This window comes from Lampetra fluviatilis, chromosome 10 (genome assembly GCF_964198595.1).
Source record: "Lampetra fluviatilis chromosome 10, kcLamFluv1.1, whole genome shotgun sequence".
Taxonomy (NCBI): domain Eukaryota; kingdom Metazoa; phylum Chordata; class Hyperoartia; order Petromyzontiformes; family Petromyzontidae; genus Lampetra; species Lampetra fluviatilis.
Window position 1 is genome coordinate 5,207,431 of NC_136284.1, and position 24,740 is coordinate 5,232,170.

Sequence of the window (24,740 nt, forward strand, 5' to 3'; positions counted from 1 at the left end):
TATGGGCGAAGCCATTGCCTCTGCGGTAAGACGGGTAACCTTGGATTGGGGATTGTTCAATCACATCGACCCACGTGGCATGCGGCCAGATGGCCCACGTTAATAGGTGTAGACTGCCCTGTTGGCATTGTGCATTGGAAAGGCGTCAGGTTTGTGATGTAGATTTACATTTTGTGAACTATTGAGTGTAACCTGTCTGTGCCCTAGATATATTTCTTAGGAGATGAATGCACGGCCACGTCTGTGTTGGCACTTGCATGTTTAATGTTTGATATTTGAGTGTAAATTATGCTGACAAAATAAAGTATGACAAAATGAAGTTGTATACCACAGTAGATAGCTCATTTCACTATGAACCCGATGATTTTGATTCCGGGCCATGGTTTCCATCAGTGGCGAGTGATATCTGAACTAATCCTGGCTTTACTCTTTCCACCCCATCAATTTGTACTGACCAGTCTCGTGGAGTATGGTCAAACAACTTCACTGAAAAACGTGGCATTGGGAGGCATTCATCCAACAGTGGATTAACGAAGGGCTGTACACATTCACATGCACAACTGTAGACATTCTAAAGCATCCATCTCGCCGTGCACATGTTCCGCATTGAAGTCTGAAGTTGCAAGGATCCAGAGAGATTTGCAGAAGTACATTGGGGGAGGATTAGATGGAGTGGTAGGAATGGTGAGAATGGGGAGAAAATAGAGGAAGGTATTTGGGGCGGGTGGTGGTGAGTGGGTGTTGGGTGTGATCCAGGGAAACAATGGGAGGGAGGAGGGTGGCATTAGGGACTTGAAAAGGAGCAAGCTGTGGTGGTGTATGGGGGATTGTTCTGGAGGGAGGCAGCTCAGGCCATTGACTGCCACTCAGCCCGATGTGCCAGGTATTGTGCAAAAAAAATCCATATGACAGACGGTGCCGCAATTTAAAGAACCCACAATGGGATGCACCGGCTCCGCTCCGCTGTGAATCTGCAAAATCGCTTTTGTAGCTTTGGCAGTGAAAAGCAAACGAAGGCGCGTAAATAAATGACACTCATTATGGGACACGAAAATCCACGTGCAAATGTTGCTCTGGAATAGGTGTTGACAGGTGACAACTGAAATGTGATTCTTCACATTGAGTGAATGTGACATGCACTTCTCTAAACCTTGGAAGTATAACGACCCTGTGAGCACGACGAGAGCACCGTTTATAGAATGTGTTCTGTTAATTTATTTAGAGCATCTGATCTGTGATAATGAGGCAGTAAAAGAAAACTCCCGAAAAAACTGATGCTTTTGTTTTAACTGCTTATCGTCTTTATTTTTATGAAAGCAGAATATTCTAAATAATTACAAAGAGCTTAATTAAATTTAAAACACTGCCCATATTTATGCCAAAATGTAATTAATATATTGAATGTATCGTGTTTACCTACTTTATAAATCCTGGATTAAAGTTTCCTTTGTTCTTAGCATAACTAAAACAGAGGTAGTACTTCACAAAACACGTTAAGCTTTGTAATTACGACCATACAACAATTTTCCTCTCGAAATATTCTCGAGATATTTTCAGCGTTCGACATAAATTTTGGACCATATCATTCCTCGCTGGGCTGTTTCACTTTGCGGCAAATATTGCTCCTTACTGCTGAAGATTTCTTTTTTTGTTCAACGTCATTGTTGCATATTTTTTTCTGAGTCGGCCACAAGGTTACGAGGTGCGAACACTTAAGTAGGTATTTTTTGTAAACCTTTCATGTTTGTAAAGCAACCATGCTCATTTGCAATGCGCAGCTCAGTTGATAATGGCTCGCTGTTTTGCTGCGCCGTGCTTACTGCACCACAGTAATTGGGCGCAGAGCTGCCGTGCTGCTGGTACAGCCTTGCACCGCCACCGCCGTGCTGCTGTAAATTAATTGGCTAGCGCTCTCTCTCTCCCCCCCTTTGTCTCGTCGTTTCAGAGGTGTGCGACGGGCCGTTCGTGGGACGGCTCGGAGCGGACTCATTCAGCGCTTCCTCAGACCTCTCTTCAAGCCACGCGCCCAACTTCGCCAGGCTCAATCGACGCGAAGGTGAATGCGCGCATGCATTGTATAGCACCGTTGGATTGACACTTTCTGAGCTACAAAAAAACAACAACCTGGGGACGTATCATGGAAATAAGAATAGCTCATGGTACTGGAAGAGGGGAGAACCACATTGGAAATCCATCGTCCTGAGTGGTGTATTCAGGGCTGGATTAAGGCACGGGGCTTTAGGGGTTGCAGCCCAGGGGCCTCTGCCAGCTGGAGGGCCTTCAGAGATTTAAGTGAAAAGTTATTTCACTTGTGAATGCTGAATTTCATTTGTTGTTAGCCTTGTAAGAATAAATGGTATTTTCTTTAACTTTGTTTTCCTTTTGAAACATATTACTGGGGGCCTCACAGTACCTGTAGCCCAGGGGCCTACAACATCTTAATCCGGCCCTGGGTGTATTGTTATGCAACAGGCAACAAAACGGAACTTTAATGTCTCGGGAAGACTTACGGACTATCCAGGACAACTGCCTCAAAAGGAGGATGTTCCTTGGAACATCAGTACACGTGGCAATCCAACTCGCACAAAACAACCCCACTGAAAGATGACGATGCCAGGAAATTACACGCACTGCTACGCTCTGACTGAGATGTGAGGGCATTATTACATTTGCGGCTGCAGAGTTTAAGACGTGGTACATCAGGTGTATACAGTATTAACATCTATATTCTTGGTTCTTTCGGTAAAGTCACGTAGAAGGGAAACAATAAAATAATAAAAATAATAAACAATAAAATTCTCACGACGTTTCGACTGCAACACAAGCAATCATCATCAGGTGTGATTGCTTGTGTTGCAGTCATCAGGTGTGATTGCTTGTGTTGCAGTCGAAACGTCGTGAGAATGTTATTGTTTATATTTGTATTATTTTATTGTTTCCCTTCTACGTGACTTTACCAAAAGAACCAAGAATATGAATCCCTGCAGTCACGAAAGCTTTAAATCGAAATTATTTTATTATGTTTTATTTTTATTATTTTATCATTTCCAAATAATAAAAATAAAACATAATAAAATAATTCTCTGAGAATTATTTTATTATGTTTTATTTTTATTATTTTATTATTTCCCTTCTACGTGACTTTACCGAAAGAACCAAGAATATGAATTCCTGCAGTCACGAAAGCTTCAAATCGGTATTAACATCGGTTGGGTATGCACATATACATGTGCGAAAGTCCCATCGTGTGCAAATGGTTTTCAAAGACACAAGACAATTGTGGCCTCTCTACTCCCACCCCTTACACTGCGTCTTCATTCCTACATTTCGTAAGTGCAATAAAGACTGAAGCAAGGGTGAGGGTTGTAGCATCATTAACATTGGCCATGATGACCTCTTGACCTTGAACGATGAACACTCTAAAATAATCTTCGAATTATGGTTAAAATATCCTTAACCATAGATGCTACCATTCTGCTAGACATGTATGGAAATCTTTTGCTAATGCAGTATATTATTACAAGAATCTATTGAAATTAATAGTAATTCACACATTTAGAAAAAAAATAACAACTCTGCGTGTCATTATCTGCCCATAAGGATTTTGAGGTTTCTTACAATTACACAAAGGTGCGCGAGGTTCAATAATTCGAGAAAATGCCGGTGCTGTAGACAGCACAACGAACATGACAAATCGCGAGGATATTCTAGAGAGAGAAAAAAAAAATCTATTAAGTATTAATGTCTATACAGGGTTGCTTACTCTTTAGAGTTTCGAGTTTCCAATAGGAGCAAGGTGCTTTCATCTGAGTCCTTTCACCACCTATGAAAGTTGATGGAGAGGAATATTCTCTAAGACTCCTGCCCCCCGCCCCCCCGAAAAGGTCACAAGGTCACATCGTTAGCAGCCGAGAGGGTGAATAGATGCACATCTGAACCCCTTCATGTCATAGGATGCACTGTGTGGGTTACAATCTGTATTGATGCCCGACTGAGTTCACCGATGCTTTTGGACTAGACCTTGAGGCAATGTCCATTCCTGACACTTTGCCAGTTTTTCTTGCTAGTGGCCAGAGAGAAAAGTTAAACAGATAAATAAATATACAATCTGTGAAATATATTTTTCTTGGCTGTGGTGACTCAAATTCGGTCACGGTGATGGCAATGTGTTATCAGTCTTAAGGTGAGTGTGTCCTTGGGTTTTTTTGTGGGTTTGTTTCCCCTCCGCCCCCCCCAAAGCAATTTTGAAACCTACAGCCCTGATTTGGTGGACTGTATATGTTGTAGGTTGTATAAAATAACTGTTGACATGATCCTTCAACTGTTTGATTGTGGGTTCAATAAATATTGTTGTTTGTGTCTCTCAGTGCCAACTGTGCCTTTGCATTTACAATATGCAATTGCAAAATTCGAAGTGAGTTAAGGCACAAAGTGGACATATTTTTCTGCTGAGGATTGTGTTGTGAGCAGGAATCCCCAGTGCCACTTGGCATGAATAGTATACATGCACAAAAAGGCAGACTAATGCACGGTCCTTGGATTACCATCTATTAAAAATTAAGCACTAGAACTCTGCCCCTTTTCATCCAAACGTATGGCAACACGTTTTCATTCGCGTAAACAATAAAATAAACATGCATTATTGTATACATTGTGGACACATGCTGCAGCATGGAGTAAGACGCATGAGTCTCAATATTGTCGTGGGTATCTCTCTCGATGTGCCATGTCCTATCTCAAAGACGAGAGCGATCATGGCCGTACATTTAGTTCTGTCCATTATCTTACTAGGGAACTTTGCATTATATATTGTACTCCCAGTTGTATCCAATTGTTCAAATTGTTCATGTAACTTAATTTGCTGTCTACCCTGGCTTCTTGTACATAGAATTTTCCCAGTAAAAACATTATTTTCAGTCTTTTGTTTTCTCATTACATGTCCAAATTTTTACTTGCATTTCTATTATTATTCATATAAATGTTCTGGCTGTGAACCCTGCTGCTATCCGTAATACATTTATGTTACTCAGCTTGTCTGTCCATGATTTAAAAAAAAATCATTCTTTAAAAAATACACGTTTCTGTTGGGCATCACTCCATCTAAAAAATGCCGCACATAATGCAGCACACGTTGTTGTGGGCGAATGTTGGGTCTGCGCTGATGGACGTGCACTGTTGCTCATTCGCATGCGTATGCACTAATGGGCGTGCATATGTGTTTTGATCAACGTTCTGTAAATTTGTCAACAAATATTAACGGCATGCAAGTTTGCACGGAGGCATAATTTGACAAGGCTGGGGTTAGGCGCCGGTGATGACATAGTGACCTGGGAACCTTCATTGCATCTTATTGCACGCTTATTGTATGTTTCGCAGAACACAACTAACCCTGATGGCAGTTTACATAAATTAGAGATTTTTGCCCGCTGTTCATTTTAAGCATTCTATAAAATAGGTTTTTTAAAATTTGTATTTTCCCAGTTGAAATACATTTCCCATACACAATCATGCATTCAGCAATGTAAGCAGCCACAAGCACAGATTCCTCTCCCTAATTGATGTATCCGACACCCGCGAGAGGATCATTTAACAACAGCTAATAATCTCCGCAGTAAATAAAATTAATCGATTTGTCATTTTAAAGGAAAAGAAAATAACAACCACAAATTCATTACAGGCCGGGACACAAACATTACTGCACACATAACACACACTACACATGAAGAGCTGTAAAAGTTTTGAGACTCTTCAGTGTATTATTAATCATTACATATGCATACATTTACTGAACCTATATACATACCTAATTTTTTCACGATACTTAGGTCACAGAACTGTAATAATGTGTTATTAGTTGTGGTGTAACGATTCGTCAATGAATATGAATTCTGAAGTCGATGACGTACACGTGGAATTGTGTGTTTAACAATCGATATTTTTTATTCGTGACAAAGGCAGCCACCACATGTTGGGCATGTTGCTAATAGGAAGGGCCGATTGCCGGTGGTCGGGACAGCGGCGAGGGAGAGAACATGCTCGACCGAGAGTACAACCACTGGAGATGGAATCTTGATTTGAAGCTTTCGTGATTGCAAGAATCCATACTCTTTGATTCTTTCGGTAAAGTCACGTAGGTATAAAACAGTCTGCATCAGCAGCAGACCATGCTTTCCCACCTGATGATGGACGCTTGTGTTGCACCCGAAACGTCGTGATTTATTTTATTTTATACCTACGTGACTTTACCGAAAGAACCAGATATCGGCTCGTGTGCAAGGAGCAGGGAGGGAATGTGGCATCACAGAACTGTGAGGGATGGTGAAACCACGTGGGAGGCCTTCATCCAGCAGTGGCTAGATAATGGCTAATGATAATGATGATTGTGATTCATACTCTTTGTTTTTTTCGGTAAAGTCACGAAAGGTAAAACATTAAAATAAATTAAATTACGACGTTTCGGGCGCAACACAAGCATCCTTCTCCAGGTGGGGACAACTTAGCGAAAGCACACCGCTTAAGTGTGTCTCAGAGGTGACTGTGTTGCGCCCGAAACGTCGTGATTTAATTTATTTAAATTTTTTACCTACGTGACTTTACCGAAAAACCAAAGAGTATGAATCCTTGCAGTCACGAAAACTTCAAATCTAGAATTGATGATTGTGATGACCGCAATGCAGGTGTTATCTATGATAACTTTTGGTCTCTAAGCATTTTGGAAAATAAACAGTTAAATAGTAATGCCAGAAAGCAGTGCTTTGACATTGTTACCACTACGTAGATTTTCACCGTTGTGTGCGATAGCTTTCTGGGAACCATAAACAAAACATCGGAACGCTCTGATATTGTTCCTTGCTTGATTAGGCACATCCAGCTTTGCAAACAAATCACGGAGGATGCACCCAGATTTATAAAAAAAACTTGAAGATGTATTCAGCATTCTGTGTGCTTTGCCAATGAGAGGGCATGTGCGTGATTCGTGTGTGTGTTTAAGAGGGGAGAGCGGTAGTGTAGCGGTTAGCGCAACGTGTTATAAACCCGGCGACCCAAATTCGATTCTCTCTCACGGCCTTCACCACTGATTATTATCTAAACCGGTCCTGAGCCTCCCGTAAGTCGACTCAGCCTTAAATGAGTACCGAGCGCAGGGAGTAAACATCGCTACAAGGGAGACAAAGGCAGCCGGGCGTGGTGCTGGCCACCACCCCCTCGTGTGCCATACCGGCCTTCATAGGTGCTCGCTAACAGCACTTGGCCCAACAGTCTTTCAATGTTATATGGGGGATATTTGTGTTTGTTTGTTCAAGAGTTCCAATTATAGCACCTCCGATTAGCGTGATTGGCTATGCATGGTGCGAAGAAGTTCAACATACATACATACGCACAACGTGGGTACCTTCGCAAGCGAGGTAGGGTTTGGCTATCCACCTGTGTAGCGGCAAGGTTATTTAACCACATGGGGTCAGACAGCCACGAAGGGTCAGCTATTCTGCTGTGGCCCTGATAATGATAGAAATGATTGACTCGCCCGTACGCCTCATAAGAGTCTGTCTAAATTGTTAAGCGGCTGAAGGTACTGAATATAAATAAGCAATGTCTATCTTAAGATGTAAGTTTGCACGCGTGCAAACCTGTGCACGTGCGTGTGGTGCTTGAACCGAGCTTATCTGAGTACGTACAGCTGTGTGTACACGTGTGCCCACAAATTAGTGCGTGTGCTGGAGTGCCCTATGCCTTCTTCGCCTACGCACACGTGTACATCCACGTACATGTGTGCACATTCGTGCAGCGTGGTGAGCGGCAACGGCGTAGTGGCGATAGCTCGGAGTGACATTACCTGCGGCCTCCATGATAAACGACTACTGGGCCAAAAGTGTAATAAAAATCACACTGGGGGCCACACCAGCTGTCAGGCGGAGATTGGCAGACTGTCATTACGAAGAACCGTGGAGCAATGCGGTGCTCCCAGCGCCGCACTTGGATTGCGTGGGCTCTAATACGGCAAGCCCTTCCCAAATCTCACACCCAGGGAAAGTTCAATTTAAATCTTCAGCCTAATTACACCGGACAGCGGCAACACAATTACTTTTTTAAAGATGTGGAACGATGTGGCTGCACGGACTCGCAGCTGAGAATCAATGTCAATTGCCACAACGTATTAACCTACTCCAAAGAAAACATTGGGCTGAGACCAGCTCCCAGGTTATTTAGTGATTTGAGCTGCAAATGTTTGAACATGTCGAATAAAGTGAAAAAGTAAATGCCAAACTCATCCCACAGTATATTTTTGAACAATTCAATCACATGCAAGATTTCACATCGATGAGCGTAATGCAAATATGCAGTCAACGGGAAAGGTATTCCTCCTGTAAATAAAGCACGAATAAAAATGCATGAAATCATATATATTCTATTTACTATGTATGATACACGAGGGACACACGGCTTGGGGAAATGCATAAATGTTTGTGTTCCAGTTGTGCTCTCACATTTCCACAGCTCAGTATTCTCTATGACCCTTACACGGCACTTGCGAGTGGCATTTGTTAGTGAGGTGTCATGGAGGTCATGGTGCAGCATCACATCTGACGGGCAGTATAGGCTGCATCCACCCTCACTGCTGATGTCCCCTTCAGAGACACCTAGCTGAATCTGGGTCCATCTGTCTTGCCCAACAGTCTCTGCTTAACTCTTTGGTGGTACGAGAGCACATGGCATGAAAGGATAAAGTAGCATCAAATGATCAAACATTATTCCAATCGCTATCAAACCAAGTTTTTTTTTACTTTTGATTATGATATTCTGATTGCGCTAATTGCTTAATGTCATGAGACAGGGACATTCGAATTTGGTCACCGTGAGCAGGGAATCACGTGATATCAGAAAATGAACCCTGAAAGATGACATCACACAACTACCCCTGAAGTCCTTTCAACGAGCCTCTTTTCCACAATGGTGGCATAATCATCATAATCAGTTATAGCCAAACCACTTCTGGATAAAGGCTTCCCCAAGCCCATTCCATTTTTCACAATCATTCACAATGTAATAATCGACAAGTGCTGATTTTATTAATCTATCTCCTTGGTCGATGTGCGCAGATGCGTTCCACTTTGTGGCATACCTCTTTATACGCCGCGCAAATAATGTTCAATTGCATCGTAAACAAAAAATCCTTGATCAATTACGTAACAAAACTAACTTGAGACCATCAACATGCTACATTCGAGAACTAGGCTTATTCTCTGGCAGTTGCCCAGACATTGGCTCCGCAGTGCCGGTTCAGGACTCTACCAAGGAATTAGCCTCCTGAGCCACTCATGTCACCACAGACAAGGTCTCATCCAAGAACCCTTAACACAGAGGAGCAAAGCCACGTATGGGTCAATGTCATTGCTAAAATGTTATCCCCAAACGAAAAGGGTCCCTCGGGCAAAGCAAAGGCTCTCTAAGAAGGGACTTGGCATCGGCCTGCCAATGTCGGGGATTCCATCTGTGGCCTCACAGCCTCAATCTAAGATGCATGTGACTGCAGGAAAGCCTGGCAGCATCGGCAACTCGTGAATAAATGATAAGTGGAATTCATAGAAGTTACGATTTAGCCAGTGTCACATCCACGCGCCTGTGTCTTTCATGTTGGCTTTGTGTTGTTGGTCAATAATCGCTTCAAAAGCCCTTTGTGTGCCAAGCCTCTCTGTCGGCAATGACAACGGCCGCCTTTACAAGCTCATATTTTCACAACCGTATTTGCATTGCACACAAGTCATATGGGCCGTTTTTTGGAAAGAAAAACAAATAGTTTTTTCAGATAATGACAAAGTATAATTCACCTTCACATTGGCTGCATTATTATCATAGCACAGTTCAGCATCTAGTAGGTATTTGGTGCTATGAGCAGCTGTATATGAAAACATGTTACCGTGGTGTCATTTTTGCAAATAATTTTCTGACAATTCGATTTAAAGCTTTCGTGACTGCAGGGATTCATCTTCTTGGTTCTTTCGGTAAAGTCACGTAGAAGGGAAGTAATAAAATAATAAAAATAAAACATATTACTTCCCTTCTACGTGACTTTACCGAAAGAACCAAGAAGATGAATTTTCTGACAATTTATTTTATCGTCTATGAAAACTATTTCAGCGTAATTCAAGGGCTTTAAATGTGGCTACAAGTATGTTTTGTACTTCCCCACTGTCAAATCAATTCGTGCAGGCTACACCTTGCTAAGAGAGCTTTAAAAGTGCATTATTTTATTTTATCTATTTCATTTTTTAAAATACCTTGATCAAATTCTAATTGAAAAAATAGACCATTTGGTGTAAGCTTTGACACCTTGAAAAGACATCTGTTGATTTTATGTCAATAAATGCTTTCGTTTGGCTCTGGAAGAGCCAGTGTATTTTTGTGTGTGCTATAGTGGTTTGTAACTGCTGCATTGTTCCACTTGGCAAGAGGCCGACGGCTCATAGTCATAGGCCATTTTGGCAGGTGATGACAGTTTAAGAAACGGCCAAAAACAAAACATCAATCGCCGTTTATCTGGCGCTGAAAAAAACACTCCTTGTGCCCGTATTTTAAAAGGACTGCAGGCTTCAGGTCACACTCTAAATACTTTGACACTCAAACACTCGATTTGACACTTAAACGTTGACATGCTAGGCTGAATGTGTAGTAAAAATTTGTTGCGCTTTTTGGGTTGTATACTTTGTTCCTCACTCATTGCATTGACATTTGTGAGTGTGAGCTAAAAGCAACCTTCGAAATATATCACAGTAAATCCTTCTCCTGTTACACGTTTATGTTGACATGAATACAAGGCACTATTTGTTTATTTTAGAGTGAGCTGTAACAAATCAAACGCAGAAAAGATATCAAGGTTTCTAGGATTTAAAAACAATCAAGCTTTTATTCATTCAATTGTGTGCACCACGTGAGGCATTGCCACAACCAGGATGCCAACTCTGGGACATGATGGTCGAGTGCCCAGTCACATTGACTAGACAGAAGCCATGCCTTCGCGCGGGGGACTGCGATTCATTGCAATTGCAATACTGTTTTCCCAACTGTTGGGCAACATTTGAGCGGGGGGGGGGGTGTCAACGATGAGTTTGGGGGGTGGGGGGGTGAAGGGCAGAGGATGAATCTGTCAGTCTGGGCGGAGGGCACTCTCCCGATAAGGGAATTGAGCTGCACTGACCGGCCGACGGGTCAACATGTCAGCGATGAAAGTGCTGTTAGTGGAGTGCCTGGGAAAGAAGTGGCACTTTAAGCTGAGACCGACAGGTACTAAATATCAAAGTGCATTTCGTCTCGATGAAGCGAACCTGTAGATATAATAAAAGTACAACACGTGGGAATTGAAAAAGGACAACACTAATCATATTTATAGTGATTTGGCCACGTTCACAGATAGCTGCTATTTTAATGGCATTGTTGCTCGGGTAATGAAAAGGAAATTATCGCCATAAAGTGTCTACAACTCTTTTATCTGGCAACAAAACTGACACCTTTTTTTACAAGGAGTCATGTTTGCATTGACCACAATACCTGCGGTCGGAATGCATGGTGTTGGACCAGATGACGCGTCAGGCAAGTGCATTACATTATTGGGAATATTTATGCTCCCTGTGCAAGTTGCAGAGCTTATGACATCAGCAACTTTATTCCTGTGAAAAATAACTTGATGAGAAATCTCCATGGCAACAGCCGAGAAGGGCCTCCCCAATGGCGGATTGTAAGTTACCCTCGTGAAGTAAATTAAACTTGACTTGGTGCAACTGCTGGTCTCATTAGGGATGCACTTGCTATGTAAAGAATTTACACGTTTTACAGAAAACGTAAAAGATACTGAAATGATAGAGACAATTGAATTACAAGCAAGGACTTTAATTAATATATTGATTTTTTTAGGTTTTTGCAGTCAATATTAAAATCCTCACTTCATTATTGGGCTAGGCCACGCAATTGTTTGGCCAAATTTCTTGCGTAAGACCATCCAAGATCCGACTTATCCAAATAAGTTCAATTGTAATGTGTACAAGGGTTTAACATGCCAATTAATAGTTTCAGCTCACTAATACGTCGCAGAGCAATTCCTCCAACCAAATTCAGCAATTAGATATCCCGGTATCTTTCCATTTATGAACGCTCGTTTTACGCCATTTTGCGTAAACGCAACTGGCAAATTATGGACAGATTACGATAAACGAAATGACATTTTCCGCGTGAACGAAATTTCACATGGCACACACCATGAGGACAAACAAGAACGACCCGGGAGGCTGCGACATCCACCCGCGACAACATCACGGTATCAACTGTAGTGCAACAGCAACGCCTCCAGTCAGTCCAACATGCAGCTTTTTTGGTGACTTCCCTGAAAAGATGAATTATTTTAGTTTTCAATTAATTATAATTCAATCGATTATAATATATATGGTCTTCATTATTATTTTTGCATTGTGAACAAATATTGGTGGATAGTTTTATGTTAGGAGTAGAGTTGGAATAACATCGATAGTTTTTTGTATTCTGAAATTTCGTTTAGCGCGTGTGTTTTTGAAGAAATGTATCCCTTTCGTAAATTGAGGGATACCAGCACAACGTTTTAGCATGACACTACATGAAGCATCTTTTGACCTCCAAGATATTACTCTCACTTCCTGGATTCATGAAATAAATTACGAATTGCGTTGCTTTCTGGATGTATTGCTGTTGTTATAATAACAATACAACACAATAATTGCCTACGTAGCAATTATTTTAAACAGAAAGAGGAACACATGGATCACGGAGCAAATGGCCAACGATGAAAAAGACGCGGTAATATTATCGCAATAAAAGACCGGGGGTTTGTTGGCTAGTGCTGCGAATGTTAATGCTTGTGCTACTGTGGCTGGCGCTGCTGTTGGTGGCAGGAGCCGGAGGCTGGTCACCAGGCCGGGTAGACCGGGGCCCATGGCTGCAGCTGGAGCTGCCGGGCCGGGCGGAGGTCACCGCGCTCGCCACCCAGGGTCGCTACGGTAGCTCGGACTGGGTGCCTCGCTACCTGCTGCTCTACGGCGACTCTGCCGGGAACTGGAGGCAATACCAGGAGGACGGGAACGCGTGGGTAAGAGGCGACTTGTGCTGTGCGTTGCATTCAATATGCAGGTGGCGCTTGTCTATTTTTTTCTCTCTCCTGTATGTACATTCTCAATTATTTGTTTGTCAATAAGCCAGGTTTTCGGATGATATGTGTGCTTAAAGCATGTTCAGTTGAATGCATGCACATCCACACAGCCATGTTGTCAAGCCACTGCCGAGCGAGGGCCTCCCAACGCTGTGCAGGTCCTCGGTATTGTTTGATCATGCCAGAGGTGTGGACTCGAGTCATGTGACTTGGACTCGAGTCAGACTCGAGTCATGAATTTGATGACTTGCGACTCGACTTGGACTTGCATAACAATGACTTTGTCCCACCTATGAGATGTGGACTCGAGTCATGTGACTTGGACTCGAGTCAGACTCGAGTCATGAATTTGATGACTTGCGACTCGACTTGGACTTGCATAACAATGACTTTGTCCCACCTCTGGATCATGCTTCACCACACTGCTCAGTGCTGATTAGTGAAAGGTGCGGTCGCATATATTGTTGGACCAGAGTTAAAGACAACAGTGGATTTTGCTGCCACTGCCCTCTGCTATCCACCATGTAGTCCTGCAGCCGCTTATAGCAACCTGTTTGTGCATGGTTGTCATCCTTCTTGGCACTGTTGCAGGCTCATACCTGCTTAGCTTCTGACATGTAACAAGATGCATTCCTAGTTATTTGGTCATACGTGTTTATTTTATATATGCAGGACTGCATCTACTGTGATTGTGTAACATTCTGGGCATTGGTTTTTATCACCTATCTTACAGTTGAATTTACGTTTTAAATGTGAAAGAATATTCCATCATAACGTGCCTCGGAACGACTGCCCTCATCCACATGGCGTTTGAAAGATTCTTGACGGCATGAAACCAAATACAGATGTAGGTCTTTAAGCAGCTCTTAACCTTTAACACAGCTAATTGACACAGATGACCAAAACAATAATGGCCATAAATATTAAACTTTACTTTCGCAAGTGGACGGGACGTCTGCTTTATTGTGCCCTGGAGAGAAACTTTTGATGTGCAAATGGGTTTTGCTGGCCAAAGGACCGTGCACCCCAATGTAGGCTACACTGCCAACCGAGAAGCCAGCTGTCGTGCCACTTGTTACCAAATTACAAAGACAATGTTAATGGCCATTGTACAAATGGAGTAACAGGAGTGACTGCAAATATTATCACTCGCCGCCTCATTTGCTGCTCCGACATGTTTCCCTTTGCTCAGCAGAAATTTTCAGTGGCCTTTTAAACTGCTACAAACTCTGAACGCGCGTATACAGTACACATGCTATACAATAATCATCAACCATCATTATTACTGAAGTAATTTCAATATCCTATAGACTTACGATGCAACAATCCATCTCGCACCTATATACGAGCGGCAGTGTAGCGGTTAGCACGCTGCACTACGAACCCGGCGACATGAGTTTGATTCCCATTCGCGGCCAACACCAGTGACGATTAATGATCTAATGCAGTCCTGGGCCTCCCCATATGTAACTTAGCCTCAAATAATTACCTGGTACGATGCCACTTGGGAGACAAAGGCTGCCCGGGCGTGGTGTTGGCCTTCAACCTGCTTGTGTGCCGTGCCGGCCTTTGTAGGTGCTTAGGAATAGCACGTGTTCTAACAGTCTATTATAGGCTATAAGGGGGGATTTTTGTTCTATAAAAATAGGATAATGAATGATTAATACTGTAATATTATTTACACTAATATGCAGTGCTGTGACATGTGGACAGCTTGCACTTTACAATAAGTGCTATGGGTGGAATTATTCAACCCCTGGCAATTCAATGAATTCTTGCGATTCAGGGTCAGGGTTCCAATTCAAGAAATCAATATTTGTGTTTTATCATTGTGCTGACTGGTAGTGCTTCTGGTCTCTGCAACTATGATGCTGACCTATTACAAACAAAGTACACAAATCTTAAAGCATTGGTCCTTACATATTTTATTTGATGCATGTATCATTGTGAGCTTAAGAATCAATATCAATAGATTAATTGATGCATTGTTCCACGGAAAAATATGTAACACATGAAATAAACACTCAAGAGAAAATATTAGGTGTTTATACAGTATACAGTATTCCCTCGTTATTCACGAACTTGCTATCCGCTATTTTTGGCTGTCCACAAATCGCATTTGGAATTCTACACGACTGCATGAAAGAGAGAGAGAGAGAAAGAAAGTGATGAGAGAGAATGTGATGCCAGAAAATGATAAGAAAATGTGATGAGATGAAATGATGAGAGAGAAAGTGATGAGATTGATTATTTACGTATTTCTTTAAGGTGATTCATTAAAAAGATACATTTTCGTAGGCCAATATCGTTATCCGCAAAATGTGCAATTCACTAGCATCTCCAGAACGTATCACTTGCCAATAGCGAGGGGATACTGTTTAATAAATTTCAGTCTTGGCTGTATACCACTGTAAGTGTTTCCATATGTTGAATAATTATTTAAGTGTATCTACTTCTATATTGGCATGTTTCCAGCAAAGGCTAGTTCTAAAACAGAGCTTGCATCGATGGCGTTTGCACAGACTCTCAAGTAGGTCACTCAGGAAGCGGTCAACTGCGTCTAATTACGCTTGCTAAATTAAGCGATACAGAACTGTCTAAAATAACATTACTCGGTGATCTGCTGCTGGTTAGGATTCTGCTCGACGGTGGAATGCATGGTGCTAATGGCACAGACTAAAAACAAACTTGTCTTTTGAGCCATAAATGAAAGCCTTATGTTTTGGTATTGTCTTTTTGTGTTTGATTGTGTGCCCTTTTCTATTTGTGAATAGCAGATGTTTGTTGTTTTGTGTTTTAGTTGCGCTTTTAAAACATGCATCTATAAATGTTAATTGGCAATGATGCAAAAGCATACGAATTTCAGTTATGCGTGTGCATTTGGGCATTCTAATAATATAAATGTACATTCTTACTGTTGTTTTATGGTGTTGGTTTACAAAAAACCCAAACCATTACATATTTATTCAATTACAAAATATTTATTTTCTATTTTATTATCATGCCATCCGCCATGTTCATCTGAATTATAATTAAATAGCAGCTCAAAGCCCATTTGCAGTCTCACTGTGGAATCTGCTCTAAAATAAAATGGATCAATAAAGCTGTGTGCTTTTCAGACACCAGATTATATGGAATCAAGGATAATGTACACCAGTCCATAATCACTCTCCAATCTAATGCGCAATTCCGGGCTGTAATACGTTCATATAATGGTGGACTTCAAGTCAAGGCACCAAATCTATTAGATTTTTTTCTTTTCCATTGTTTATTATTATTATGTGGACTGTTGGGGGCTTAAATAAATCAACCCATAATCCAGTCTGCTGGGATTCAGCCTTTGGACCAGAAAATGCCGTGCATTGCACATTTTTATCGGCTAAATTCAGCTGCCTTAATTAACCAAAGGGCAAATTAAGAGGGGCTTTATCGGATTATAAATATGATCCTCCATTGCTGTTAAGGTTATAGAATGTGCTCATTGCTGGGCACATTACACAATTGACAAATAATTGAGGACTGTAAAAAAAAACATTTGAATATTATTAATATTTTCTACTAAACATATGAATATCCTGATTATAAAATAATTCTTTAATATAAAAAAATGCAAGTGAAAAGTGTCCAATATGTTATGCTGATGTCACTTTACTGCAGCAAAATTTAACTGTGAATAAAGATAAAAAATATATATAATTTACCCAAACAATTTAAGCTCCTTAAAACATTGAAAAGAGCACTTGGAATACATTTTTTATATTACGGTTGTTCCCCGAACTTATAACTGCTGCATTGTATTTGAATGTGCATTAACTAAATTGGCTTTTGCCTGCAAACCGTCCCACAGCACTCATTATAAGTGGAGGTGCTCGCCTAAGTTAGGAGAATTACAAATGAGAAATAAAATATAACTTGAATATCCAAAATATGAATTTCTAAAGCAGGAACTGTGCTAATGTTTGGGCCATTATGATACTGCTTCATATGTTGGCAGTACATTTGCTGTTAAACGAGCAGAATTTTCAGCAAACAGTTATCATCCAATAAAATATTTACTGGCAGTAAAGGAACTATGCCATGACAATGAGGTCTGGTGGTTAGCGATAAATAAGGTACTGACAAGGTGTTAATAATGGCAAATAGCCATCTAACGTGTGTACTGTTTACTCTTGCATTGAATTTTGTTGTGTCGTTTTTAATTTGCTTTAACGATTGAAATGGAACCACTCGACAGACTCTGACCCAAGCGTCCATTGCGCGTGGGAGGAATGGTTCACTTTTAAAATAAGTTTCAGGAAAAATTTTTTTTTGCTGTCCAGAATCTTGAAACAAAAACTTGAAAAATAACGCTCTAAAAAAGGTCAATCCATATAATTTGCAGATACTTTCAAAGCCATTTTGAACCACGGACAATGTTGTCTATAGCCAGCGTGTGTCTAAAGCGGATGCGATTGATGCATATTGAGTAAATCCCCAAAGTCAATTGTGACATAAAATGCCAAAAGGCATTACTTTTATTGTGCGAATTTATTTATCCGGCAAGCTACAATCCCACATGACCTTTGTTTTGCTTTGGCCGCATGATGCCAAAACAAAACTGTGAGCAAAAAGGTCCCTTTGGTAAACAAAATAAAGTGCATTAATCATTATCGTCCAGATGCAGCCCACTGAGCGTATTGATCAGCATCATTAACAAAACCATCGTGGGAAATAAATCAGGAGTTTGGTAATTCAGCACAACCGCATTGCGTGCTTGCTAATCGTAATCCGAATGCGCGGCCATGTCGCCCGCCCCATTTTCGCATGCATCGTCCATATATTGAGTTGCTCCTTTGCTAATTAATGATATATCATGTTGCTTGTTACGCAGCGTGATTCCGTGAATTGATCATGTTTGCGTTTTTCTACTTTTCACTGCGTGTGAGAAGTGACTGAATGAAGGGCTGCTCCAAGGAAACCTGATGCATACGTTTCTGCACTTATTGAAGACGTATGGATCGTAGGCTTGTAAACATTTTACTCACGCTGCGCATCTCTATTTACATTGGTCTTCTTGTGCCTGACTACAGCACACACAAAAGCCTGGCTCAAAACGCTTTGTTATCTGCTCTCTCATAAATACGAGTGAAGGTCAGGCATGCTTTTATTTATTTAACATCAATTTAAAAAAACGCCATTGAACAGATGCATGAACACAGTTGCACAAATATATTATAATCAGTATTTCTTTTGTTTGCTTTGTTCCAATTGAGAGCAAACATATTGGGCTCAGTGGAAGGGGGTTGTATCCAATGGTATGCATGCATGAATGATCAACAGGGCTTTTCAAAACCAATCACAATGTAACAGAGAGATGTGACATTTGTTCATAGGCAAATACAAAAAAAAACAAAAAAAAACCTCATGAACCTAGACGATCAAGTTCAAGCTATCACACTGGCAAATATGCAACGAGACCCGTGCTATATGCAAGCTCTAAGCACTGATCAGTGAGCCACGGTCATTTACACAATGTCCAGAATTTGCGTTTGTATGTTACACGCAGGCACCAATACCAAGAGTGTGAAACCCACTTTGTCTTACGCAAGAGGCATTTTGTCCGAAATGCCACTGCCGGACTTGCCACACCTACCGGTGCACATGACCACATCACTATAATTCTCCAATCCCTCCGAATTTAATCCCAGATCAATTTCAAAATCGTCCTCACTGTTTTTCAAGATTCTCCAGTGACTCAGCACCCCCATCCCACTCTGTTCCCTTCCGTGCACGATCTACTTCAAGTAGCCAGGGGTTTATGTTGAAGCCCCTTGCCAATCATCGCTCTTTCTCCTTTGCTACTCTCATTGTCTGGAACGCACCCCATTCATCTATGCCAGGGGTCGGCAACCTACGGCTCCGGAGCCGCATGCGGCTCTTTACGGGCTGCTTCTTGACGATATGTACGTATGTACAGTATGTACTCAGATGCATTGCGGCTCTTGAAATACTGAATTTTGTACAGAATTGGAAAGAAATGGCTCTTCTTGTTATTTTGGTTGCCGACCCCTGATCTATGCTATGACTCCCTGCTCTTGTTCAAATCAATGCTCAAGACCTTAACCTTCTTTGCCTACGACTAAATGGTTCTTTCTCTGTATAAAATAAGACAACAGATATGCCCCATTCCCCAGGATCCATGTCCCACTGTTTTGTAAAACAACTATTGACATGTGGTTGCATGTACATGCTATATAAATCCCATTTGTATTGTATAGTATTGCATTTAGATGCTCTATAATTACATATTGCATTATATTTGTGTTAATTATACGAGTAAAAATGTATTACTGGCGAGGTTATCCTTTCCACATCTTGTGAAAAGTAACTAAAAGGTTCTGCACTCTCCGTCAGCCACACGATGATCTCCCTACTACCGAAATTAACTGCTGCCCACCAATTGCCCACACAAGTGTGTATTCTGGCCAGTGTTTATGTTGCACTGTTGGCCTTAGTAATGAGCATTCCTTTAGGTGTTATTTAATACCAAGCCCAGCGTCTACTTCATTTAGTCATCGTAGCTCCTTCTGGACAGTGCTTGCAGGTGGAATTAATGGCACAGTATGTCATTTGGAAGGTTTAATTGCAAATAGAATTAAGTTTGTGCCTTAGGAAGAAAGTTTACAATGATTTTCAATGTATTATGTTGATATCCTTCAGAGAAAAGTGAAAAAGCAAAAACTAATCTGGAAGCTCTGTGCGTACTATTTAAAGAGAATGTGCTGCGCTACACTTATTGGCATTCAATTTTCAGAATGTTATTTCCATTATATTAACGAAACGTACTTTTAATTGTTTACGTAAAATCTAATGGCAACAGGTTGATGGAAGGCTTGTTGGTAGGTTTGCAGATATGTGCTCCAAATGCTTGAAGTGGTTGCTCACATTTATAGCAAGAAATGACCATACGTCAGAAACATTGAGCCTCTTGACCAAACGCGCCTGCTCTGATCGCATCATATCTCAGATGCTTGTACATGGCTGAGCCACGATGAGCTTTGTATTGGCCACCACCTTGCAAAACGTGGGTGTTGTAGGCTAATTCCATTGTTTTCCTCCCTGGGTAAAACAGCTTACGGCAGAATGTTTCTAACCCGTGTAAAAAAACAACAATATTAATCGATCTTATCACTATGCTCCCACTTTTATGCTCTCTATCTTCAACTAACCTGCACTTACCAGGTTGACTAACCAATACGTCTCGGATGATGTGGAGATGCCTGCGTACGGTAGTAGTCTGCCGTAGATGCAGAGACAACGTAGTGGCCTGCTCCCAGTCATACTCGAGGGCGGTTATTCACTGTAATCTATCTCATGTGGGGGAATAACGGGCATGCGAATTTTCACACTTCACCGTTGTTGTGCCAATGCACTGGCTCTCACGGAGGCCACCTGTAGCTTTGGCATACAAGGTTTGTGCGCTGAAAGCTCGGGCGGAGGCGTACAGAGGTTCGTTGTTCACGGTGTTGAGTACCCAGTCTCTGTGAGTATTGAATCCCACACCGCATCTACAGCAGAGCTTAACAGGGAGAGGTGGTAAATAGCGTCCTAAACATAAACAGGTCAGTTGCTGCCGCTGTCTCAGAGGAGTTCTTCCACGTGTGAACACACAAACGGCTCCTGCTGAATACTCACCTTGCATTTTCCATCTGAACGCACAGCCCCCTTTGTCAATTCACTGCTGGATGAAGGCCTCCCCATGCCGTGAAGGTCTTGGGGGATTGTTTGAAAATATCTCACCACGCTGGTCAGTACAGGTTGGTTGAAGGGGCCAGCCCAGAGTTTGTTCAGATATTACATGCCCTGATGTTACCCGTGGTTGGGAATTGAACTCAGGTTACCCGGTTTCTAGGGCGGTGTGCTAACTACTGCGCCACTACTCCACCCCCACACTCTAAAGAGCCGTGCGCACATTTGTTAAACCTTCGACCTTTGCTAAAACTTAGAGATAATTTGCAAGTCACATTCTGCAGCGAATACCAGCACATCTCATATTTTACAAAATGTCTACAATGCTAAGTTAATACAACATTTTGTAAAAAAAAGTTGAATATGTAGAAAATAGACCTAAAGGAGCTTCATATTGTTAAAACACAACTAAGTTATATCGGCAAAAATTGGTAGAAAATCATATTTCTGTGGCAGGAATGTCTTTGCTCTAGAGTAGAGAAACAGAACATGAATAATACAACATTAAGGACCATACCATCTCCCATTGGCTGATGTAAAAGGTCACGATCCTTTCCCTCCATGTCCCCGTATCTGCTGCCAACACTGAGCACAATGGGCAACTGAGCAAACACGCACGTGGCCTTTGAGGCACAATGCTTTTACCAGCTCCTGTCATTCCCTTGCCTGATGATGCAAGATAAAGGTCTGTTCCTTAAGCCATGACTCATGCACGCAGAGTGCATAAACCAATGCTCTGGGTTTTCTTTTACCACTTTGTTCTTGCCAGTGGCTTTATTTGGCCTTACCGTGGATTCCCTTTGGCTCCTCTCTGTTCTGTTGCATTTGCTTTGAGGAGCTGACCATGGTGCTGGCTGGCCATAGAGCATGTAAACAGCGCTGTGATTTATCGCCTTTTTAGGCAAAGTGTTGACATAGGTAGCTACATTGAGCAGATGGTTTGCATGTTTTTCCAGGAAAAAAAAACTCAACACAAATTTTTTTGTCGTGTTTTACATTTTGCCTGTTCACATTTTCATTTGGTAAGCTAAGATGTTGAAATATTTGTGGTTGGGGAAAAAACTTTTATTCTCAATTCAAATGAGGACCTGCATGGTCTACTGCCTCTGATGCTAAAGGTCAGAAGCACCAGAGGAGCAAGTGCTACTCTGCATTATTTTAGCCCAGACACTGCCTTCGCTTCAATCGAGTTAAATACTGTGCTTTAATTTCGTTTCATTCACCAACCAGTTTGTAGACTCTCTAGTCACGCCATCTTCAGCATGAGTCTTGGGGCCAGCAGCCCAATAAGTTCATGGTCAACGTAGTCCTGTCGTCTGCAGCATGATACCACACGACCACCCAATCTTCTTCCATCATTTCCTTGTGTTGTTGCTCTTGAAATCAGGACATATTGACACCTAATGGTACCTACTCTCACATGTGCCTGTTTATCCGAACATAATTTTACGTTACCACCTCTGTATCATCCTCATCTTTGAATGTAATCACTCATTGGTTAGATTCTATGCAGGCCCTCCGATAATATGTTGTGGGAATGTTATTGAGAAACGATTCTCAACTCTATGAAGTAGGAGCAATCCTGTGAGGGCGTGACATATTTCCAACAACTCCCAAAATAAAGAGAACTCGAGAGATAAACGACCTGAGGATGTAACAAATCAAGGCATGCTAAATGCAGTCACAGTAGAAAAGGTTAAGTAAGAATACCAGTTGAGGTGTAGAAGAGATTAGGAAAGGAAAGGGCTTTTACACTGACTAGCAGAGGTCGCAATCGGGTACCCGATACCCGTACCCTACCCGATACCCGGCTACCCGTACCCGGCCGGGTATGGGTATGGGTACCCGTTTGCGACCCTGGTGCGGCCGGGTACGAGTACGGGTAGGCCGTGAGTCACTGGTGAGTAACCGTTTGTCACTCATTTCCCAACGTCTTGTCTCTTCTCACAATTCAAGTTCCTAAAATCAACCCACCCGCGCCTGCAACATGGCTTCATCCCAGAGGTCGCAATCGGGTACCCGATACCCGTACCCTACCCGATATCCGGCTACCCGTACCCGACCCGGCCGGGTCCAGCCGGGTATGGGTACAGGTAGCCATTTGCGACCCTGGTGCGGCCGGGTACGGGTACGGGTAAGGAATCAAAACCCGTTTGCGACCTCTGCTGACTAGTCTCTTCACAGGATTATTCACCCTGATTATTTCTGTTCAAGGGCAAATGGGCCGTGCAAAAATATGAAGCTAAAAAGGTGTCATGCCGTATCTTGAAGCTGTGGGAAAAGATGATCAAAAGAAGATTAAGGGCAGCAGTAGAGAGTAGCGAGAACCAGTTTGGCTTCATGCCAGGCGGGTCGAGAATGGATGTCATTCTCCCGCTTAGAATGCTAATGATCAAATATGCATAAAAGAGATACATGTCTTCGCATGGTCTTTATAGACCTAGAAAATGCATATGATAAAGGTCCGCATGAAGAAAGTGGTTTCTGAAAAGGAGAGTCCTTGACACCTACGTGCCACCAGCCAAAGCCTGGTATGACAATTCAAGGACTTCTGTGGAAGCACAGAAAACGTCACCCTGGGAGTAGGAGTGTATCAGGTCTCAGCACGAAGTGTCTTCCTTCTTCATACTTGTCCTAGGGTCCCTTGTTTTTTGACTGTTGTTTGCTGATGACATTGTACAATGTAAGAAAATCAGTGAAAAAGTACTTGGAGACCTAAGAAGATGGATAAACATGGTATGTATAAGTAGAACAAAGACAGAGTATATGAGAACTAGGTTCAGACAGAAAAAACAAGATGAGCAAGAAGTGTGGTGAAGTTGGGTGATATCCATCTCCCAATTGCCAATTTTGTTCAAGTGTCTAGGGAATGAGTGGAAAAAGAGAAGCAGGAAGGCAAACCCCAAATGAGTGGGGAATATGCCGTAAGGGGGTTATGGGCCCAGTGGAACCCATGTATCAAGTCCCTGAGCCACCTGCTAACAGTGTTGCTGACGCCCAGAGCCATTGCAGCCAAGGAGCCCAGGAGCCCCAAGTTTCTAAAATTCCCACGTGGATGTCACTTTCTGCGAAAGGCAGGACCGCCCATGATCTTGATTATAAAACATTCTCAAGGGTGTGGCATACCAATTGCTCAATTAACCCACAGGTCCCGGTTATAGGAAAACCACCTACTCTACCACGCCTTGCCTCGCCAAAAATAGAGGCATCAATAAATAATAATGCACTTATGAAGGTATAGAAAGTTAATTGAATGATGTAGGAATGTGAGTGGGGTTTTCATTTTACAAACTAAAACACCATACCAATATAATTTGGTCATAGATTACTGTGCAACATACAACAATGTGTGCATTGTTATTGCAGTTTGAATTGCATATATAACCAGTGATATTCGTGCAGCAGAACAACGTACATTTAAATACGTGAAACGTAATTTTAATTAATAAAACATTTTGTAAAATTCACATCGTTTTTATACAGTGCAGGCATCTTGAAATATGTGCTTAGACTTTACAGGCCATTAACAAGGCCTGTTTGGTCATGATGACTGTTTGACCATACTTCAACCTGATGGTTAATACTGGTAGGAACCACCTGCTTCCACCAGCCCACAGGGGATTATTATGTCCGTCCGTCCGTCGTGCATCCAAAAATGGGAGGGGTCGGGCTGGGTGGAGAGGGTGGGGAGGGTGGGGTATGGGTGGGGGTGGGAGGGGTGGGGCTGGGTGGGGAGGGGCTGGCCACCCCGTGGTGCCCTTATACAACTCAACGTTTAACCTACTCACGCCGGCTTGTGCCCGCCCTCACAGTCGGGCATATTTGCGGAATACACCACGCCGCC

At 42.1% G+C, this 24,740-nt stretch overlaps 1 protein-coding gene across 1 annotated transcript in view; it reads left to right on the forward strand.

Moving 5' to 3' along the window:
• Window positions 1-24,740, forward strand: part of CNTNAP2 (contactin associated protein 2) — a 151,625-nt gene that overhangs the window by 50,061 nt on the left and 76,824 nt on the right. The window contains exons 2-3 of the mRNA XM_078860254.1: window positions 1,946-2,056; window positions 12,915-13,108. Of these exons, the coding sequence (XP_078716380.1) occupies window positions 1,946-2,056; window positions 12,915-13,108 (305 nt within the window). The remainder of the gene's footprint in view (window positions 1-1,945; window positions 2,057-12,914; window positions 13,109-24,740) is intronic.